The 2,866-nt window shown below is 63.9% G+C and overlaps 1 protein-coding gene across 1 annotated transcript; it reads right to left on the bottom strand.

The window, feature by feature from the left end:
- Positions 1-303: 303 nt before the first annotated feature.
- POU3F2 (POU class 3 homeobox 2) lies at positions 304-1,620 on the bottom strand. The gene has a single exon (XM_052645980.1). It carries the CDS (start codon positions 1,618-1,620, stop codon positions 304-306), a length of 1,317 nt encoding a protein of 438 aa, XP_052501940.1.
- Between the last annotated feature and the right edge of the window lie 1,246 nt (positions 1,621-2,866).

Here is a 2,866-nt window from a genome sequence, read left to right on the forward strand (position 1 = left end):
CACACACACACACACACACACACACTTTGCTCACTCTCTCTAGGAGACACTCCACTCCATTGCCTGGGTACTAGTCTGTAAAGGTCAAAACATATCATTACACCTGCTACCGTTTAAAGGATAGTCCAGTGCCTTAGTTGTTTTCCTTATTATTATTTTTTTTCTTTTTAAGGGACGAGGAAATAATAATTAAAAAGAAAATAACAATCAGAAGTTAGAGAGGGAACAAGGGGGTCGGGAAAGGGCCGCGGACCAAAGGGGAGGGGGAGCCCCGCGCTCTGCCCCTCCCCCTCCCGCTCGAGTTCACTGGACGGGTGTCTGCACCCCATGGTGTGGTGGCGTGTCCCTACTCCCCCCGTACACATCCTCGGCGCCCGGCAGAGTCCCTCCGGGAGGGGTCATCCTTTTCTCTTTCTGTCTCCTGTTACAAAACCAAACTCTCACCACCTCCTTCTCCAGCTGTAAGCTGTCCGCGAGGGAGGTGATCTCCTGGGCCGAGGGCTTGGGGCATTTGAGGAAATGGCTCTCCAGAGCCCCCTTGACGCTCACCTCGATGGAGGTCCGCTTTTTCCTCTTGCGCCCCTGCGCTGCGATCTTGTCTATGCTCGTGGGGCTGCCCGAGGACGAGTCCGCCTCCTCCAACCACTTGTTCAACAAAGGCTTCAGCTTGCACATGTTCTTGAAGCTCAGCTGCAGGGCCTCAAACCTGCAGATGGTGGTCTGCGAGAACACGTTGCCGTACAGGGTGCCCAGCGCCAGCCCCACGTCCGCTTGGGTAAATCCCAGTTTGATCCGCCGCTGCTTGAACTGCTTGGCGAACTGCTCCAGGTCATCCGAGGTCGGCGTGTCCTCATCCGAGTGCGGGTCGTGGTGCGCGCCCGGGTGGCCGGGAGGGCCCTGCGGGGGCGGCGGGGGCGGTGGCTGCTGGTGCGCGTGCGAGTGCGGGTGCGGGTGGTGGTCCGCGTGGTGCGGTTCGTCGTGCGCGTCCCGCAGGCCGTGGTGGTGCAGCCCCGCCGGCTGCCCGCCGGCGCCCAGCATGCCGTTCACGGTGAAGCTGGGCTGCGAGTAGAGCAAGCCGCCGTTGGACGCTCCCATGGAGGGCGGGAGGTGCGCCGCAGCCGCTGCGCTCCGCCATGCCCCGGGCCCCGGGTGGTGGTTGGCGGCGTGGTGCACCAGATGCGGTGGCCGCTGCTGCTGCTGTTGCTGCTGCTGCTGCTGCTGTTGTTGTTGTTGCTGCTGCTGCTGCTGCAGGGTGCCCGGCCCGTGCAGCTCGTCGCCTCGGCCGCCCTGCTGTACCACCACCGAGGGCTTGATGTCCGGCTGGCCCAGGGGGCTGGTGGACCAGGGGGAGCCGTCGCCGCCGCCCCCGCCGCCACCCCCGCCCCCGCCGCCGCCGCCACCGCCCCCGCCGCCGCCGCCGTGGGACAGCGCGGTGATCCACTGGTGAGCGTGGCTGAGCGGGTGCCCGTTGCTCTGCAGCGCGCCGTAGTCGCCCTGCACCAGGCTCTGCGCCTCGCGGTAGCCCCCCGCGCCCTGCTGCATGCCGCCCGGCGGCTCGGTGTGCACGATGGAGGCGCTGGAGGTGAGCAGGCTGTAGTGGTTAGACGCTGCGGTCGCCATGACTCTCGGAGCCGGACTGAGCGCTCCGGTTAAAGGAGCCGCGCATTTGACAGTTACTTTTTCGCCTCGGGCTCCTCTCCTCGCTTGCTTTCTGTCTCTCTCCTCTCTCTCTCTCCCCGCCAGCAGGCAGCTCCGACGCCCGCTCCGACGCCTTCTGTGGCTGCTCCTGCTATTACTGCCGCCGCCGCCGCCTCCCGCCCGCCCGCCCGCCCTCGCTCTCTTTCTCCTCCTCTCCCTCCTTGCTCTCGCTCACTCTCCGACTAGCTCAGCGCTCCCCCCTCTCCCTGCTCTCTCCAGCTCTCTCCCGCTCTCTTGGCAGCGCCGGCTCGCAGCGGCACGCGCCTGGGCCCCGCCCCCTCCACCCCCTCCCATTGGCTCCGCGCCCTTTGATTTACGTGGATACCGCTAGCAACCTCCCAGGCCGGCGCCACTGATTGGCGCAGAGATGCCCCCTCCTCCTCCCCCCCCTCCCGGGAACGGAGTCCTTTTAGCTGTTCTCTGATTCCACCCCCCCGCCCCATTCAGATTCTCAGAGTTCTCACCTCCCCTTCTCCCCCACCCCCGGCCTCCTCCGACCCTCTTGGATGGGCCCGCCCCCCATCTGTCTCCCGAGCCGACGCGCCTGGCGGTCCGGGCGGAGAAGTGGCGGGGGGCGGGGGCGCCCCGGCCCTCTATCGACCACAGCCACTTGCAAGACTTGGGTGGCGGTGGGGGGGCGGGGTGTCGGTCCACTTTCTTCTCCCAATAGGGCGGGAGAAGCAGTGAAGAAAGAGGAAGAGAAAGGCTGAGTCCCAACAAGCCAGGGGGAGTCCGACTTTATTCACCTTGGGACACACACACATACAACCCCAACGTCTAATACCTAGAGCCAGAAGTCAGGCTACAACCTCCCCCCCACCCCGCCCCCCCCACCCCACACACACACACGTTGAAGTCTCCTTTCACCAACTGTTAGAATTTCAGTGCCCATGTGCTTCTTGCTCCAGGGTGTGACACTTTTGCCTCCCCAAAGGTGCTTTTATTCGCCTCCCCCCACCCCGCTAGCGCCAGATCTCTTCCTTTCAGGTTCCAGACCCGATGGTCTTCCAGCACCTCGGGGTGGGGACCCCATTAAAGGCAGGCTCCACCGGCGCCTCGGTTTGTAAGAGACTACTTGTTCAGGAGCGGAGGAGTTGCCTGTTCTGACAGCGCAGCGGACTGGACTGAAAACAAAACAAAACTCTAAAAGTCTCTGACACATTCAAAC

Source organism: Budorcas taxicolor, chromosome 9 (genome assembly GCF_023091745.1).
Source record: "Budorcas taxicolor isolate Tak-1 chromosome 9, Takin1.1, whole genome shotgun sequence".
Taxonomy (NCBI): domain Eukaryota; kingdom Metazoa; phylum Chordata; class Mammalia; order Artiodactyla; family Bovidae; genus Budorcas; species Budorcas taxicolor.

Coding starts and splice junctions, on each gene's coding strand:
- POU3F2 (XM_052645980.1), bottom strand. CDS start 1,620: ATGGCGACCGCAGCGTCTAACCACTACAGCCTGCTCACCTCCAGCGCC.